The following is a 17,187-nucleotide window of genomic DNA, read 5'->3' on the forward strand; positions in this document are numbered from 1 at the left end:
TTTTTCCTTTGTAGCTTTCAATATTCTTTATTGTGTATGTTTAGTGGTTTGATTATTATGTGATGAGGGAACTTTTTTTTGATCCTTTCTGTTTGGTGTTCTGTAAGCTTCTTGTATCTTCATATGCATATCTGTCTTTAGGTTGGGAAAGTTTTGTTCTGTGATTTTGTTGAATATGTTTTCTGGCTTTTTAATTGAACGTCTCCTCTTTTATCACTATTATTCTTATGTTTGGTCTTTTCATGGTGCCCCATATTTCCTGAATATTTTGTCTTAAGCTTTTGTTAGGTTTAATGTTTTCTTTGACTGATGAATCTATTTCCTCTATTGTATCTTCAGTGCTTAAGATTCTCTCTTCCATCTCTGGTATTCTACTGTTTATGCTTGCGTTTGTAGTTCCTGATTGTTTTTTCATATTTTCTGTTTTCAAAATTCCCTCGGTTTGTGTTTTCTTTACTCTATTTTGGTTTTCAAGCCTTGAATCATTTCTTTCATTTGTTTGATTGCCGTTTCTTGGTTTTCTTTAAGGGATTTATTGATCTCTTTCAATTTTTTGTTTGTCTTTTCTTCCATTTCTTTGAGGGAATTTTTCATTTCCTCTTTAAGGGCCTCAAACATTCTCCTAAAGTTATTTTTTGGTCATTTTCTTCTGCTTCATCTATATTTTGGTGTTCAATTCTTATTGTTGTATAGCCACTAGTTTTTGTTTGTGTTGTGTTGCTCTTTGTGGTGTTGACTGTGTTCTTACCTTGTCTACCCATCTTTTCCTTTGATTGGTGTAGCTGGTGCTGTGTCTCTGGTGATCAGTCTTCCACATGCCAATGGACCCAAGGCTCAGATGGTTGTTCCTCAGGACCATGGTTCCAGTCAGTCAGTGTTCCTAGAGGTTGCTTGGTGCTCCCCAGTATTGTTCTGCAATCCTGGAGGTTGGAGGTCATTTGGGCCTGCTCCTATTGAGGGTGCTTGCTTGGGGATGCTTCCACTGATGTTGCTGCCTTGGACCTGCTCCAGCAGAGGTCACTGTATTGGACCCATTCCTATAGAGATCACTGACTGAGGCCTGCTCCCTAGGAAGTCCCTGACTAGTGACTTGGTATTCTTTAAAACAAACAAAACCTTTCTTTTTGGTTTTTCAAGATGGAATTTCTCTGTAGCTTTGGAGCCTGCCCTGGCACTCATTGTGTAGACTAGGCTGGCCTCACACTCACAGAGATTCACCTGTCTCTACCTCTTGAGTGCTGGGATTAAAAGTGTGTGCCACTAATATGTAAGAGTTAGCCAATAAGAAGCTAGAGCTAATGGACCAAGATGTGATTTAATTAATACAGTTTCTGGTGGTCATTTTGGGAGTCTGGGCAGTCATGAAATGAACAAGTGCCCTCCTTACAGCAAAATGGCTCTCCAATATGGTCCACTATATCCACATTAAACCTGAGAAAGCTTAAAAGGGAACTCTAGACACAACAAACAAAGTTTAGCTGCATTTTTTTTAGCTGGAAGCTTGCTGTAGCTCCCTTAAGAGAGGTCTTCCTGATTCAGCAGTAACAGAAAAAAATGCAGTTTCAAAACAGCAGTTTCCTGGTTCTCCAGCACAAATGACTCTAGCTCTTTCGGGAGGTTCAGCCAAGGAGCATTTAAATGGGATTTATGAGCAACATGCTACAACTTGCTTAATAGCAACATAGACCAGCTGTGTGCCTAAAAATGGAGCAATGTACATGGCTCTCAGCGGTAGCAAACAGCTCCACCATGCTGGACTGGGCAGGGCAAGCAGAAGGGCCATACCACTGCTTAAGCTCATAAGAAGGGCTTAGCATTTTAAGAAGCAGTTCTGATCAGAAAAGGATTACAGATATGCAATAAAGACAAATCCAGATTTAAAAAAAGACCTCTAAATGGGTCACCTTGTTGAATAAATGTACATAGGCTTTGGAGAGAGAAGAAAAAGAATATAGAGATTTGGGAAAGAAGTAAATCATTTTAAAAAAAACAAAGTCTTTAAAGAGACAGAGTACAAACAGTCATAGATAAAAGGAGTAAATATAATAAAATAAATATTAAAGAGTAATAGAATAAAAACAAGCCACATAAAGATGAAATATACAAAAAGGGTCTGGATTATGTATATTATTGTGTTTTCTTTGAATTTTTGACTGTGAAAGTACAGAGAGACATTTCATTGTATGGGCTGATAAACTAAACCAGCATATATGTTCTAAAGGTATCATGGCTTCCAAATTTGGGTCTAAGGATTTGTTGCTTTGGAAAAGAGTTTCTGCTTTTGTTACCACAAAAGTTGAGAACCTGTGGAATCCTTCCAGACTAATGTGATTTGATGGACCAAGACCCCCTGAAAGGTCACTTTGAAAATTTCTCAAAAATTACTTTGCCCAATAAACAGCAGGAAGCAGTTTGAAGAGAACTACACCCATATTCCCAAATATTGTTTATAAATGTTTTAGATTTAAAGGTATATATATTATAGAGATTTGCATTGGTATGATTTGGTTTACTGATTCATATTTAAGGTCAGTTTTGTTATATGTGTATTTCTGCTCTTGATTAAGGTATTATGTATGCAGCTCATTTAAAAATGTAATGTACAATTTAAAATATAGTTAAATAGAGAGTCATCTATAATAGTCAAGTTTGTAGTCATGTTAGTTAGATTTTCTAGATGTACAAAGATGTTTTTCAGATGGATAGGCATTCTTCAAATCTTTCAAAGACTACAGAATTTGGCATTTAAAATGTTTAAAAACTTAGGAATTTTTATGACAATAAGACACATCTGCTCCTGGCAGCACCAATTGCTTCAAGAGGAAGATGGGCATCAAAGAGGCTCCTTATGGAGTTTGTTAGCCATTTAGGCAAGAAACTGCTCTTGCCTGGACTGCTTGAAATGTCAGGGTCCCTGCTTCATGAAAGAGTTTGCCATTGCAAGGCAGAACAGATTGTCAAATTTCCTGCTTTGTGGAAAAGTATGCTGAACACTATGGGCCTGTGGGCTGAAGACTGAATGCCACAACAACACAGAAGAACTTTGGGTGACTGTCCAGGCAGGGACATGTCTCTGTCAGTTCTAGAATTTTGGAAGTTTCTTATGATGTGCTTCCTGTTCACTTAATATATCCTTCTGGAGTCTTTGATGGAGTTGAAGAATATGTAGTTATAGTTTTTCTTAGTTATCATGAAAGATACAGTAGATATAAATATTGTAATTGTAATTCTTGCTTGATAACTGTTTTGTTATATGTAGTTTTACTATGTTAAAGTTAAAACCTTTCTTTTTATTTAAACAGAGAGGGGGAGGCAATGTGGGATTTCCCTCTGTATGCTGTGATTACCAGTGGTTAATAAAGTACTGCTTTGGACTTATAGTAGGGCAGAACTTTGCTAGGCAGAGGAAACTAAACTGTATGCTGGGAGAAAGGAGGCAGAGAAGCAGAAGCCATGGAGCTGCCGCCAGAGCCAGATAAGCTGAAACTTTGTCAGTAAGCCACTGCCATGTGGCGATATACAGAACATGGTTTAAATTAATATATAAGAGTTAGCCAATAAGAAGCTAGAACTAATGGGCCAAGCCGTGATTTAATTAATAAAGTTTCTGTGTGGTTATTTCAGGAGTCTGGGCATCTGGGAAATGAACCAGTGGCCTCCTTACAACATACCACCACTGCCCAACCTGAAGTATTTTTAGAAAGGTGTAGGGATAAGTCCCGCCCCTTAGGGGGTGTGTTCGCCTCAGGATAATGTTTGCCTATAAATTTGATGAGCGTGCTCCTAGGTCTCTTCTGCTTTCCTGGTCTCCGCGGGAACGGTGGTTCTGTAAGTCTATTTCGCCATTAAAGCTACAATCTGTCTACATTTTGGCGTCCAGCGTCGGGCTATTTTGCCCCTGACTCAAGCAGGTAGCCCACTAGCTAACACAGCACCCTCCTGGGTGCTGTTTTTCAGTTCGTGACTCCGGCCCCAGTGCTGAGTCCGAGACATACTCGGCCACACAGGCCCATTCTGCCTGCCTTGGCTAAGTTTTACAGCGGAACCCCACTGCCTGAATTAGCAGAAGCTCAAGTACCTGCGGTTTTGCAACAAAAGCCGCCACAGCGGCAGATTTGGTCTGATACAAAGTGACTTGGCCGGGCCGTGGTGGCGCACGCCTTTGATACCAGCACCTCTTGGGAGGCAGAGGCAGGCAGATCTCTGTGAGTTCGAGGCCAGCCTGGTCTACAAGAGCTAGTTCCAGGACAGGCTCCAAAACCACAGAGAAACCCTGTCTCGAAAAAACCAAAAAACAAACAAAAAAAAACTTGAACTCTGCCTCAACCTCTCAGTCTGTTTATCATTTGTATATAAGAGGACTATATCATTTATCATTGTATATAGTAGGATTACTGGTTTTTTGTGAGTTAATTTTATATTGAGCTACTTTATAACAGTTGCTGTGGCCATGGTGTCTCTTTACAGCAACAGAAACTCTAAATACTACAAATAGGTATATAGAGAGTGATCAACATTGTTTTGTTCCTGATTTTAGTACAACTGCTATGAGTTTCTCTCCATTTAATTTGACATTGGCAATGGCCTTGCTGTAAATTGTTTTTATTATGTTTACATAGGCTCATTATATCCCTCATCTCTCCAGGACATTTATCATGAAGGGATAATGGATTTTATCAAAGGCTTTTTCAGCTTCTGAGATCATGTTTTTTTTCCCCTTTAGTTTATATGGTGGATTACACTGATAGATTTTCATATATTGAACCATTCCTGCATCTCTAGGAAGGAGCCTACTTGACCATGTGTATGATCTTTTTTGATGTGTTCTTGGATTTGGTTTGCAAGTATTTTCCCAACTATGTTTATAGGGAGAATTAGTCTGTAATTCTTTTTGTTGGGTCTTTATGTAGTTTGGGTATCAGGATAACTATGGCCTCATAAAATGAATTGGACAATGTTCCTTTCGCTTCTATTTTGTGGAATAATTTAAATAGTATTGGCATTAACTCTTCTTTGAAAGTCTGGTAGAATTCTGCACTAAAACTATCTGGTCCTGGGTAAGTGGTACCTATCAAGCAAATTATCCATTTCTTTTATATTTTCCAATTCGGTGGAGTACAGGTTTTTAATGTCCTTATGATTCGCTGGATTTCCTTGGTGTCTGTTGTTCTGTCCCACCCCCATTTATATTTTGATTTTGATAATTTGGATATTTTCTCTCTACCTTTTAGTTAATTCTGATAAGGGTTTTTTCAGGCATAGTGGTTTTTCTCAAAGAATCAACCAGTTGTTTCTTGATTATTTGTATTGTCTTTTTGCTTGTTTCTGATTTTAGCCTGGAGTTTGATTATTTCTTGCCATCTACTCCTTTTGGGCGTGATGTTTTCCTTTTGTCTTGTTCTAGAGCTTTCAGGCGTGCTGTTAATTTGTTAGCATGAAATCTCTTCGGTATTTTTCTATGTAGGCACTTAGTGCTAAGAACTTACTTTTTAGAACCACTATCATTGTGTCCTTTAAGTTTGGGTATGTTGTGTATTCATTTTCACTCAACTTTAGAAAGTCTTATTTATTTCTCTCTTGACTCATTTTTCTTTCAGTATAGAGTTGTTCATTTTCCTTGAGTTTGTAAGCTTTCTGTTGCTTCTGCTGTTGTTGACATCCAGCTGTAATCCATGTGGTCAGACAAGAAGCAGAGGACTTGTCTTTATTTTCTTGTATCTGTTGGTACTTGTTTGTGTCCAAAATCTATGAAGTGCTGAGAAGGTGTATTCTTTTGTGTTTGAATAAAATGTTCCGCAAATATCTGTTAGGCTTATTTGGCTTATAATGTCTATTAGCTCTAGCATTTCTCTGTTTCGATTTTTGGGGGGTTGTGATGACTTGTCTATTGGTAAGAGTGGGGTGCTGAAGTCCCCCACTGTCAGTCTCTGAGGGTCAGTATGTGATTTAAGCAGTATTTAGTGTGCTTAGATGCTAAGAATTAAAATGGCTTTCCTCTTTTCCATTAGAGATTTTTCCTCTAATGAGTGTGTAGTGTTCTTCCCTATTTCTTCTGATTAGTTCTCATTTATTTTGTTAAATATTAAAATAACTACACTCACTTGCATTTACTTGGAATAACTTTTTTCAACACTTTACTCTGAGGTAATGTCTATCTTTGATATTGAGGTATGTTTCTTGGATGCAGCAAAAGGATGGATACTGTTTTAACATCCTTCTGTTTGTCTGTGTCTTTTTATTAAATAATTGAGACCACTGATGAAAAATATAAATGACAATTGATTGTTGTCTCCTGTGATTTTGATGTTGTTGGTGGTGGTGATTGTGGGGTGTGTCTATGTGTGTGTTTCCCATTTCTTCATTTAGCTGGTCTGGGATTATTTATTCCCAATGTTTTCTTGGGGGTAGTCAATCTCTTTAGGTTGGAGTTTTCCTTCTAGCCCCTTCTGTGGGGCTATATTTTGGATAGATATTGCTTAAATTTACTTTTAGCATGGAATATCTTGTTTTTGTCCATCTATGGTAATTGAAAGTTTTGCTGCATATAGTAATCTGGGCTTACATCTGTTGTCTCTTGGAGTCTGCAGCACATCTCTCAAGGCCCTTCTGGCTTTTAGAGTCTCCATTGAGAAGTCAGGTGTAATTCTAGCAAGTCTGCTTTTATATGTTACTTGGTCTTTCCCATTGTAGCTTTTAATATTCTTCTTTGCTCTGTAAATTTACTATTTTGATTATTTGTGCCGAGGGGACTTTCTTTTCTGGTCCAATCTGCTCTATATGCTTTTTGTACCTTCATAGACACCCACTTTTTTATGTTAGGGAAGTTTACTAAGATCCTGTTGAAAATACTTCCTGTGCCTTTGGCCCATGTTCCTTTTCCTTCCTTGTTCCTATTATTCTTGGATTTGGTCTTTTCATAGTGTCCCAGATTTCCTGGATCTTTTGAGCCAGGAGTTTTAGATTTAACACTTTCTGACCTATTTATCATTTCTTTTCAATCGTATCTTCAACACCTAAGACTCTTCCATCTCCTGTAAAGCTTGCCTCCGTGGTTCCTATTCAAGCTCCTAAATTTTTCACTTCCAGATTTCCCTCAATTTGGGTTTCTTTTATTGATTTGTTTCCACTTTCATATCATGAACTGTTTTATTAATTTCCTTCACAAGGGAGTCTATAGGTGGTGTGCTACAGAGCCAGGGATGAGACTGGGGGACTGGACTTGAAGGAAGTGATAGAGAAGGGAAGTGAAGATCTGCAGTTAGCCTACCTGCTTCCCTAGCAGGGGTGACCTGTGTGTTTCCAGGGTGCGCCTGCTGGAGTGGTTGGGAGGCCGGGATACAGTAACATTTTCTCTGTATGTCTTTTACAAACCAGAAATAACAGGCATTGATTTGCTATGCACTTTCAAAACTTGATAACATAACTTGGATAAAGAAAACTGTAGTTAAAAATCACCAGGGTTCAACAGACTGTGAATTTTTCTTTTGTTTTTTCGAGATAGAGTTTCTCTGTAGCTTTGGTCCCTATCTTGGAACTAGCTCTTGTAGCCTAGGCTGGTCTCAAACTCACAGAGATCCGCCGGCCTCTGCCTCCCGAGTGCTGGGATTAAAGGCGTGTGCCACCGCCACCTGGCCAGACTGAATTTCTATGAAGGTCAAACATCTTTTGTTCTTTCCCTTCCAGGTCAGTGGCCACAAACAGGTGAGCTCAGCAGGCTGCACCAACGGTGGAGAGGCTGCGAGGTGGAGGCAATCTATCACACTGTCAGAGACTGGGACCAATTTGGTACCAACTGCTGTGCAAATCTGCTGGTCAGGAACATCACAAGCTGTTAAGTAATGACGGACACATTGGCTGAGATGAAGTTTCCTGAAAGGAAGTGACAGTGCAATGTGGATATTTATGGTCATAAAATAGGAAAAGTTTTAGTTCCCAGGCTGAACTTGGCTCTGCTTGAGACATTTCAACAAGGCATCCTGACAACAAAGAAGATGTGACACGATTCCATTTCGCATCAGCAGGTGTCTGGACAAAAGTCATCAATGTGAATAAGGGCCAAGTGCAGTTGTGCCTTTCTTGAATAAATTACTGTATATTAAATAAAAGGTCTGGGTGGTTTTGTGTCTAGGTTTCTTTTCATTAGCCCTCCTCCTGTAGAACCACTTTTCTCTGGGGATAGGAGATCTAAAGAAATTGAAACTTTTTTTTTGCTTTCAAATTGTTGTATTTAGTACTTTTTTTAACTATGCGGTTAAATGGCACAAGCATCATGCTAATGACAGGGCTTGTTTTGCTAAGCAGATTTTGGGAAATGGCTCAATTGCATGAGTTCAATAGTCTATATAAAAGGAATATAAGAACTATGAAGGAAACTGTATATAGGGTTCAAGAATTTTCTTTTTAAATTTCATTTTACCTGTATGGGTGTATTATCTGCATGTATGTCTGTGTGCCATGTTCATGCCTAGTTCCCATGGAGGCCAGAAGAGGGAATCAGATCCACTGGAAATAGAGCTTTGTAAGCTGACATGTGAAAATCCAATCCCAGTCCTCTGGAAGAGAAGCCAGTGTTCTTAACTACTGAGCCCTCTCTATGCCATTTGGAGTAAAAAAGTTTAGCAGTCATTCTACAAGAAACTATTAAATTACAATGTCAAGTTTATACCCTTCAGTCTCACAGATTCATGTTGCCAACTCCTGGTGATGTGTTCTTTAGGGTTCTGCACTCACAGCCTGGGAGACTCTTCGGGGCAGGAAGAATCCCAGGCTGAAACCACATTTAAACCGTTTCTGTTAAGTCTAAAAATCCCCAAAAGATGTTAGCATGGAGGCTCAGACCCCAGCGTTAACCTGTCTGTGCAGCTAAAGCTGGTCTCAAACTTGTACCTGCCTACTAAATGTTGGGTTCCAGATGTGTACTAGTATGTCCAAATGACACCCTATTCTCTCTTCCCCCTAAACGTTTATGTATATGTGTTTGCCTGTATGAGATTATGTGCACTACCTTTATGAAATACTTGCAGAATCCAGAAGAGGGCGTTGAATCCCCTGGAATTGGAGTTACAGGTGGTTATACACTGGCCTATGTAGGTTCTGGGAACTGATTCTTGATCTTCTGCAAGAGCAGTAAGTGCTCTTAACCACTGAGCCGTTTCTCTAGGCCCCACGATACCCTATTCCAAAGCTGAAAATTTAGAAGTACCTAAATTAGGGATTGGCAAAGATTTTCTTAGTAAAAGGTCAGATAGTAAATAATTCAGGCTTTATGTGCCACAGAATATCACAACTCCTCAGCTCTATCACTATAGCATAAACAAACTCCAGATAGCAGGCCAAGCAAGTAGTGTAATAGATGCCAATAAAATTCCATTTACAAACAAGGCTGTGGACTGAATTTGCTCAGGTCCAAGTATATCTTACTAACTATAGTTTGAACGAATTCCCCTGGAGAGAAATATTCTTAAAAAAAAAAAAGTAACTTGTGAGCGGGAAAAAGAAACCAGCTAGAAATAAGAGCACACTGGATACACAGCAGAGGAGCTCCGAAAACACGAGACACCAGTAGCTCGGCCAGCGCATCTTTTTATTTTCAATTTTGTAAAAAAAAAAAAAAGCTTAGAGAAAAACAACATGTTAAATATTAGTAAAGGACAGGAAAGCACAAGGCTAGGTTTACAATAAACTTACAATAAATAGCGATCTAAACAGCTATCCAAAGGTGAGCAGTAAGTGAAAGGTGAGGAGGAGAGAGCACTTTAGGGTTCCTACTGCAGTTTTCCTGATTGCACACAAATGTAGCAGATAATTCCTAGTCTGTAATGTTCACAGTTAAAACACTTTGATGTCATTTTCTATAAAATTCCCCCAAATATACTGTCAGCCCTCTAGAAAAATTCACCAGAAAGTCCATCACTGCTTTCAAAATTGCTTTCCAGCAACTGAATCTTTGTGGTCTTCTCATTTCATTACCATAGTGGGCATAGGAAAACATGCCAAAAAAGAAGGATCAGGGGATTTAGGTTAGAAAAGAAAAAAGAAAAGAAAGGCTAGAAGGAAATGGCCCTACTGTGAAGTTATATTTTAAATAAAGCGCTTCCAGCACTAACTTATATTTCCACAGATTGAATACCCACAAAACGGAAAAGCATCGATCCTCTGTTCTTCCACGGCCTGCAAGTAGAATGATCATAATGAGCCCCCATCTGCCCTCGCATGGACCTAGCCACAAAGGCCAGGATGGCCACTTTCTGAAGGTGCTTTCAGTAGAAAACCCTCAGTGCCTCATGCTAGTCACTTCTTTTGCCGGCTCAGTTTCTTCAGCATATACAGCATACACAGTCAGAAACATGTCCCACTGGCCAAGAGTTGAAGGTAGACCGGGACATTTAGAGATTCTCTTGTGCCCTTTTAATGATGATGTGTGTTCTCATACCTATTTTAGGCCTTCTCAAAAAGCAGCACAAAAGATAGACCCTCCTTTTAATGTTCCCCAAGACTTGCTGCCCACGTTTCAAATGGGCCACAGCTATAGCATGCCCTGATTAGGAATAGAAAATGAACATTAAAAACTTTAGTTTTGCTCTTTATAATTTGCCAGCAGTTAGTAATAAGAGATATCTGCTAATCTGACAAATGGGTATGAAAACTGAAAGGAGGATAAAGTTGGTTTTTTGGTCCTATTTTGAAAGAATCGTCAGAGAATGCTTTTTTGTTTGATGCAACCACATTCATTCCTATGATACTTTTCTATGGACTGTCAAACTAGGTTTTCAAAAGGGGGTGAAGTCATTTTAGCTGTCAGATATGTTGCTTCTAAAGTAAAATCTTGGCCACGAGTTTCATTCAACTTACTGCCTTAGAACACAGCAGCTGATGCTGGCAAAGCAAAGTCACTTTAAAACAACAACTGAAGAGCTCAAACTCAACACACAGGAGAGGGCCTGCCCTATCTTAAGAGTCAACATCAAAATGCAGGAGTGAGGCTCTCAAGCACCCAAGTTTCTCCGCTGTAAGGATCGGCTCAGCAAGCTGCCACCCCAGCAGCCCTCTCTGCAGATGACATTTGAGATGAACGGTGATGTCATCTCTGGACTACTTTGAGTTTCCTTCGAACTCATGGAGGGAACAAGGCAGGTTACAAGAGGATGCTCTGCACCTCTGATCTCAGTGCTGTTTCTGTACCAGGGAACCAATGGTTCACATTAACTATCTGACATGATTACATTCACTTGTACTGGAAACAGGGCAAGGGAGAGACGGTGGAGGGCAATGGGAAGCAGATCTTTGTTTTGGAAGGGACTGGTCTTTGCTCTAGATGAAACTGCTCCCATACAGACGAGATAACCTTTTTTTCCCTTTTAAATCAAAAGAGATCTTATTTTTCTATGGAACCACAAGGTTAGACCACAAGGTTAGAGCACAAGGTTAGAGGTCTAGAGGATCCAACCCAGAGTGCACCTTGCTGTTTGCTTGATGAGACGTTTGATATCATAACATGATTTGTTTGGCTCCAGGGCATCATGGTCACTCTAAGAAGTACCCTGGATGACAGAGTTGGTATGCCCTTTCTACAGGGTTGGTAGGAAGAAACACACACGCTTTTAAGTTCCCAAATTCCTTCTCTAGGAAAGCTTAGGCTTTCCAGGTCGTTCCCACGGGAGCATTATGAAAAGTCTTCTATCAGAGCTGTGCCACCGCTGACATGTGACAACAGAGTAACCACAACCTTTGCCCATGCTGCTGGCAGCAAATGGGCCGACCCGCATTCTGTGGATAAGGCATGTGGACCAACAAGAAAAAGTTTGACCACAAAAAGGAACTATTGATTCCATACTGAAATGAAAGGACAGCTTCCCAGAATCCTTTTGTGTTGAACTACTCAGCAGATCCAAGACAAAAACTCCCTTGCCCAATCACAAGTGCTAATAAAGATGACAAGTGTGAAATTCTTCTACACACATACTCAAGTCACTCTCTTCAAGTCTTTGTTTTCATGTGGAAGACAACCCTGAATTCTGCCAAATGAGCAGGACGTTCTCCAGAGGCCTAGTCAGTATTAGCAATCACTTTCGGTTTTGTCGCTAACAATTACTAAACAAACATTCCTTTAACTAAGCTTTTAAAGGGTTCCTTGCAAACATGCAAAAGGCTCAACCTTCTATACAGGAGGCATCCTAGAACCTTCAAAACAAACCACACATGCCAGACCCCACCCTGAAGCTGCAGAATCCAAATCTTGAGGGTATTATGCCTTTAACAGGCCTTTTTATTTTCGTACCTGGGAATAGAACCCAGGGCCTTGGCATACTAGGAAGTGCTCTACAGCTAATCCAAACCCGTGGCCCTGCATTTTTTAAATTCAAGATCAGACAAAGGTAACAGCAGTCTGAGTTCAGAATGCCTGATCTAGAATATTCCAGTCCTCAGAGCTGTCATCTCCCTCAACTCAGAATGAACAGGTTTGGAAGATGACTTGGATTACTTTCTGAGATAATTCCAGTCTCGTTTCCAGATGGCTGCCTTTGAAGCAGGCAGTTTCAGGGCTTTGTGGCACCCTACTTTTTTCCATTCAGCCTGGGGACAACACTTCAATGCAAAACTTCTATAGGTAGCTTCATCTTTTTTTTAAGATTTTATTTATTATTATGTATACAGTCCTTTGCCTACATGTATGCTTGCAGGCCAGAAGAGGGCACTAAATGTCATTACAGATGGTTGTGAGCCATCATGTGGTTGCTGGGAATTGAACTCAGGACCTTTGAAAGAGCAATCAGTGCTTTTAACCACTGAGCCATCTCTCCAACCCAAGTAGCTTCATCTTTGAGAACTGTTGGGAAGTCAGGGTTAGTCTCCACATTTTGCAAGCAAAGATCAGGGCTACTTTTCAAAATAATGAAGATTATAAGAGCCTTTAAGAGGAACACAGCAGGATTACGCTAAGACTGGGATGTTACTACGGTTAACAAGGTTGATGGCCTAGTGCTTGTGGGCACTAATTTGTATGGAATGAGGAAAAAAACCACCACATTATAAAAACATCTTTTAAAAATGGAGTTACCAAAACTGCTAGCGCTGTAAGACACGGAAAGAAACTCTAAGATTTCTTTCAGCAGTTTCCCTCCTTTAAGAGTAGGGAAATTAGGATAGCTCAGCCAGAAAAAAAGTGAAACTGAAATGCCATATTTCAAAGCATGTCCATATTAAACTGGTGCAGTAGCCTCTCCACCAAAAACAAAATGATATCTCTTTGCATAGTACTCAAGAGACACATGAATCCCTAAACTTATAGAAGACAGCATTTTCTACTGGATTATGTTCCATTGCTGTTCTTCTGATTCCTCATGTAGCCACTAATATTGCAGCATGCATCAGCTCAATGTTGGAAGTTCTAAGTCTTAAGACTTCTTTCTATGGAGCACAACTGGCCTCACTGAGTAGAGCAGGAGTCAACAGTGCAGTAAGAGCAGGCAGCTCCTTCCTCTTTCCTTTGGTGCCTGTGCTGCCTATAGGACTGCTAAAGAAGACGGTATTGACTCTGCAGCTCTGGGGCCTTGATGGAGATGTCTGTATGACAAGCAGGTGCTCTAAGACTTTCATTGCTATAATGGGCTCCTTGGGTACCATGACTCTGAAAACTGGATGAATGGAATAGTTCCAGGTCTGATGGCAGAAGGCAAAAATATCTCTCAATATACCTCAGAAATAAAGATATCTCAATCAAACATATTCTCAATGGCAAATGCCTTTCTTATCAAGTATGCACAGAAGAGAATATTGACTAAAATATTCTACATGTTGATCAAGAATTGACTACTTTTAGTTTCATTTATTATACGAAAAATCTAAGAATAAAAAGATGGATAATTAAGTATAGGTTGTTTTAAAGTCTGGGTAAGCTGCTTGTACTTCACAGGAAGAACCTTGCAGCTTAGAAAAATGTGAAAACACATAATCTGAAACTGGAAAGTGCTATGGGCCTCTGCAGGCCTGCTAAGCAACTCAGGGAGCAACTAGAATCTCCCAGGAGAGAAGTCTAGACTTCAGGAGAGAGGGGCTTATTACGCAAGAACAAGAATCTCCTAAAATATGAGAAAGATGAGGTATAGAATTTTCAAACTAATGTTGCAGGCTAAGCTACTCAGTACAACCACAACACAAAAAGAACAAGAGCATGAAACCATCAACTTGTTATGAACAGGAAAACCAACTACAGCTATTATAAATTGTGCATACATAGGCTCCCAGTGAGTGGGCAAAACAGAATCCAGGAACAAAAAGGAAACTGCTTGGATGATTATAAATTGATCATCAGGAACAAATTCTAATGGAAAATGCTGGATTTCTTCCCCCCCCCCACACACACAAAAGAAACACAAAACATGGCAGATGATACAGAAACTGTTTCCTCAGCCAGAGGAGATCACACTGGAGAGCTGACCAGGGCCAACATGTGGGACCTCCCCTGTAAAACCTCAAGCACAGCTTAAAATAATACAAGAAAGCAGTAGAGAATATTGAAATCACATTGAAAACTTGATAATCAAGTTATACAAGACACACTGAGAAGATCTGAATGATGAAGATGTAACCTCATGACAAGACTGAACCTTCAAAAACTCAAGATGCTGGAGTTACAGATCCAGCAACGTAAAGAACTGACGAAAAGAGCAGCATTTCCAGCTGTTACTCACTACAGCATGTGATGCTGGTACTACTTCACCACCAGGAAAATCATTTGTAGATGAAGAAGCTTTCCAGAAGGCAGTTTTCATCTGGGATTGGAGGAAAAGGCATCCCATGAAGAAAGAGCCAGTTGATTAAAGCAACATTTTAAAAATAGGACTACCTTTGACCTTTGATTGTCTGATTTGGACAATCCTGGGGCACGGTCATTGGCCACAGCAAAGTAAGCCTTATAGCCTGTCCAGAAGTTCTCCAGTTTACCTGATGGATCTGCCTAAAGTCTCGCCCTCCTCACCTTCTACTTCAGACTTGAGCCGGACATAATCCTCTAGATCTGAACGGAGCTAAGTATGCCAAAGATAATTCCTGAAAAGAGTAAACCAAATCAGGCTGTCTGGAAGAAAAGGTTCAAAACTCAGAATGGAGCATGGCAATAGACCTAGACTACAAGAAGGTTGCTACAGGGATGGTCCTCTCACATACAAAGAGATGAGTCAGCTTTGATTCCTGGAGTTACCAGACTACACAGAGAAAGCATCAGAATGATTTTCATCTTCTAGGTATTGAAAATAGTACCAATGGGAAAGGAATTATTAAAAATATTGAAGTTTTTGTCCTAAAGATAGGTGGCTTTGGAAACTCAGCCTTTACTTGAACATATACATTTATATAATTTATGACAAATCAAGTTCTATATTCCGTTGAGTGTGATTTTGGAATTACCTCTTTTGGATGTTTCAAAATGAAATTGATGTAAAATAATAATGAAGATGTCTATCTTTTCTTTGCAGGTTATTATTCACAATGAAATTTCTTTCCTCTAACCACAGTCTGTGGCCTCTTGCATTTCTTCCTGCCTTCTCTTCTCTAGATAATAGCAGTATCCATGTTATCTCAAACCATGTGGTAGATACCCCTCAGTCTAGCAATGACCATCCAGGCAGTGGGCTCACATAGTCAAGTGAGGATTGCAGTTCTCAACACCTCATGTCCTCATATTAATTAAAAAAGAACAGAACATGATTTGCCTTTAGTTTTAAACATTTCAGGAACTCTTTTATAAAGATTTCCAGAGAAGGAACTAGACTTCTTTTCGCCATACTGAAATGCTCTTGGAACCTCCCCACCACACACACACTTTTTGCGTGCTGGGGATGGAACCCAGGGTCTTGTGCATTGTACGCAAGCACTCTAGCATTCTGTCATTGAGCTAATGCCCAGCCTATGGACATGCTTCCTAATCTTCAGTCTAGGAGCAACACAGACGGAACAGCTAGGACTCTGACAGGAGGATGCAGCTGTGTAAGTCTTCAGAGCCAGGGGCTCTACTGTCTGGTGTAACACCAGCATCTAGCACCACTGAGTCTGACTTCAGTTTCCTTTCTTCACCGTCATTTTGTCTAACTTGTCCTCCCAACTTAATGTTCCTTAAGGCCAGCTAGACTGGCACTACAGCCCCACATCTGCCCCACATCTGCCCCACCATTGTCAGATGCTGCAGGAAGTGAAGTGAGAAACCATTAAAGCATGCTATTACTTTGTTGAACTCTGAAACAGTGTACTACTATGTGAAAAAGTGGGAATAGGTCTGCATTTGTCTTAATTTAGAGAAGTTTTAGCTCCAGCATCCGAGTTTTGGGTTAAGTTTTAAGTGATGATAGTTTCAGGGCCCAATGAAATAGAAGCATTAGTTTAAGCCAGTCAATGTCACACCTCAAACACACTGGGGCATTCGACCATCCTCATCCTCATCCTCATGAGAGCCTCCCTGATCCTTCAGGACTTAGGGTGAAGTCATGCATTTTCCTGTAGTGGAAACACAAGGGGGGTACCCCGACTGGAAACCTTGTGATCTCCCATTCCCAGGTCTCGTTCAAACACTTCCTCCGAGCTGCTTTTTGTTCTCCGACCACCCTCGAGACTTGTGGAGGCTGTGTAGGAGCTCGAGGAGCCATTTGCTGTCACAGTGCTGTCTCCGTAGGTCAAAGTGAGGTCACCCTCCGTCAGGATGAAATCAGAGTCATCTTCTCTCAGCGGCTCTTGATTCTGAAAGGTGCAACCAATAAAAGAGGAACCTGAGATTTTCTGAAGCTGGGGCAACCTAACCCCAAATCCTCATATCAGAAAACCAAGGCTTTGGGCGGGGGGGGGGGGGGTCGGGCTACAGTATAGCAGTTAAGAACATTTGTTGCTCTTGCAGAGGACCCAGGTCCAATTCCTAGCACCCAAATTAGGTAGTTCACAACTACCTGTGATTCCAGTTCTAGGGGATCCAAAACCCTCTGGCTTCAGTGGGTACCTGCACACATTTAGTATGTGTACATACATATACCCAGGCACATAAATACACATATACTAAAAATACCCAAATACACATACATTAAAAAAAATTGCGCACGCCGTTAATCCCAGCACTCGGGAGGCAGAGGCAGGCGGATCTCTGTGAGTTCGAGACCAGCCTGGTCTACAAGAACTAGTTCCAGGACAGGCTCCAAAGCAACAGAG

At 40.4% G+C, this 17,187-nt stretch overlaps 2 protein-coding genes across 5 annotated transcripts in view; one reads left to right on the forward strand and one right to left on the reverse strand.

Moving 5' to 3' along the window:
• The window catches only part of Chst7 (carbohydrate sulfotransferase 7), a 39,389-nt gene extending 31,284 nt beyond the window's left edge, over positions 1-8,105 (forward strand). The window contains exon 2 of the mRNA XM_075958101.1: positions 7,684-8,105. The gene's annotated coding sequence lies outside the window, so the exon portion shown is untranslated. The remainder of the gene's footprint in view (positions 1-7,683) is intronic.
• Positions 8,106-9,564: 1,459 nt separating this feature from the next.
• Positions 9,565-17,187, reverse strand: part of Slc9a7 (solute carrier family 9 member A7) — a 172,789-nt gene continuing 165,166 nt past the window's right edge. For all 4 annotated transcript variants that reach the window (XM_075958426.1, XM_075958425.1, XM_075958424.1 and 1 more), the window contains one exon: positions 9,565-16,728. In XM_075958426.1, coding sequence (XP_075814541.1) covers positions 16,477-16,728 — 252 coding nt within the window. In that variant the 3' untranslated portion in view covers positions 9,565-16,476. The remainder of the gene's footprint in view (positions 16,729-17,187) is intronic.

The sequence above is a fragment of the Microtus pennsylvanicus genome, chromosome X, assembly GCF_037038515.1.
Source record: "Microtus pennsylvanicus isolate mMicPen1 chromosome X, mMicPen1.hap1, whole genome shotgun sequence".
Taxonomy (NCBI): Eukaryota; Metazoa; Chordata; class Mammalia; order Rodentia; family Cricetidae; genus Microtus; species Microtus pennsylvanicus.